Below are 2,200 nucleotides of genomic sequence, written 5' to 3'. Positions count from 1 at the left end.
CACTCCCAACTTCGCCTGTCTGTCACGCGACGTCACGACAACCGCGATAGCTCCCCATCTGATATAACGTGTACACACTGATTATGCATCATTAAACCTCACAAAAGAAAAATAATCATTCCTGATTCGACATCTTTTCACTATTAGCCCTCTGCTATTGGTCCAATGTTTTCTGGCTACGCCCACTTCGCCTGACTGTCACGCGACCTCATAAAACCGCGAAAACTCACTTGACCAAGTGACGTGTACGCGAAAAAAATGCATTAATATGCCGAACAAAGCTGAAAAATTTTCTGAATAGCCCCAGACTGCCCCGTTCCGAAATGAATAGAAGATGGCTGCTCGCCGATCGCTCAGGCCCTCGCTACTCGCACCTGCCGGTGAGCATGCCTTTATTTGCGCATGATAAACGTTTTTGCGTGGCAGTAAAATGCTGTCGAGCCCTTTCGGCACGTATACTACATCGCTCTGCGAAATCTTCCATGCTGAGGATCCGTTTCAGCGGCATTTTTATCCTTCCGTTGCACGCTGCCGAGATTTTCGACCAGCCACCGCAAGCTAAGTAGGGCGACGCGGACCAATCGGAGTAGCCGGCACCACCCTCAACATGCGGTTATCTATTTTCACTGTGCTGGCTCGGCCCCATCGAAACCTGTGATAACGGCATGAACTGAACGAACCAGTCTTACGGCGCATGTTCCGCGATAGTATCACTACAAGCAAGTCGGCGATAAGCCACCCACCTCGCCTACATATACTCCTGTGTTTTGCGCAATAAAGTTGTTCTTGCAAAGGCTGCTGCGGCGTCTACACGTCGGTTATTACAGTGGCGACGAGGCACGGTAGTGCCCACGCGGCAGGGGCGGTTCCGGCAAGATGGCCATCGGCATTCGCATCGGTGAGTTTCACCTTAACAGCAACTCTTCATGGGAAGATTACGTTGAGCGTATTGAGTTATGCTGCGCAGCCAACAAGCTCACCGAAGACACCGAAAAGAGGGCAGCATTGCTGAGTTGCTGTGGGGAGGAGACCTACTCCCTGATAGCTACCCTCGTAAAGCCGCTTAGGCCGCCGAACGCGAACTATCAGTCCATTGTAGAAGCTGTGAAGAATCACATCCACCCGAAGCCCTCCGAGCTGTACTCGAGGTATGTGTTCTCCAAACGAGATCAGCACGACGGTGAGAGCGTCGCTGACTATGTTACAGCCTTACGCAAGCTATCTGAGAACTGCGGATTCAGCGACAAGCAGCTCCGGCTTGACATAATGCTCAGGGACCGATTAGTTTTCGGAATTTCCGACAGCACAGTGCAGCAGCGCCTGTTGGCCGAGAAGAACCTGACCTTTGCGACAGCCTACGACCTGGCAGTCACAGCCGAGTCTGCTGCAAAACATCAAAGAGCTATCGGCAGTCAACGTCACGAAAGCCCAGATATCACAGCCAAAGTGGACACGCAACGTCTGAAAAAGGGCAAGATGAAAAGGCTTCAGGCGCACAGGCGGAACGACGGTGTTTCCGGTGCTTAGGCAACCACGCTGGTTATCGCTGCAAGTTTAAAAACGCAGTATGCCTAAACTGTTCCGGCAAAGGCCACATAGCCAAGGCGTGTCGGAAGAAAAAAAGGTGGGCAACTAAACCACCAGCTGGAAGGTATCGCAAGTTCAACGCAAACCGAATATGATGACTTGCTAAGTATTAGCCAAGTAACCACCGGTTGTCCCAAGTTTATGGTTGCAGTAAGCATTGGCGGAGAAACGGTACCGATGGAAGTTGATTCCGGAGCAGCCAGATCAATTATCAGCGAAAAATTGTTCAGGCAACTAAAGGTCGCAACAAGCGTTCAGCTTGAAGAAGCAGACACCCAGCTCCTAACTTGGACTAAGGAAGGACTACACGTCATTGGAAAAGCTATCGTTCCAGTGAAGTTTAAGGAGCAGGACTTCAAACTGCCGCTTCTCGTTGTAAGGAACGAAGGTAGCACACTGCTTGGGCGTGACTGGTTCAAGGATTTGAGCATCAGCATTACTGGACTTCACACCATCAGGCAGAGTGCAGAAGCTGTTCCCGAAAAATTCCCGGATGTTTTCGGCGAAACCTTTCCCGGTGCAGCTATACCGCCAGTACACATCGAGCTGAAACACGACGCCCAACCAAAGTTTCTTAAATGTCGCAGCATTCCTTTCGCTCTCAAGGATGACG

General features: G+C 50.9%; 1 protein-coding gene across 1 annotated transcript; it reads left to right on the top strand.

Moving 5' to 3' along the window:
- Window positions 1–876: 876 nt before the first annotated feature.
- LOC125944155 (uncharacterized) lies at window positions 877–1,527 on the top strand. Its single transcript, XM_049664335.1, has one exon. It carries the CDS (start codon window positions 877–879, stop codon window positions 1,525–1,527), a length of 651 nt encoding a protein of 216 aa, XP_049520292.1.
- Window positions 1,528–2,200: the final 673 nt, after the last annotated feature.

Source organism: Dermacentor silvarum, chromosome 1, assembly GCF_013339745.2.
Source record: "Dermacentor silvarum isolate Dsil-2018 chromosome 1, BIME_Dsil_1.4, whole genome shotgun sequence".
Classification (NCBI taxonomy): domain Eukaryota; kingdom Metazoa; phylum Arthropoda; class Arachnida; order Ixodida; family Ixodidae; genus Dermacentor; species Dermacentor silvarum.
Note: the sequence above shows the minus strand (reverse complement) of the source record. Positions and strands in the feature narration are given on the sequence as shown.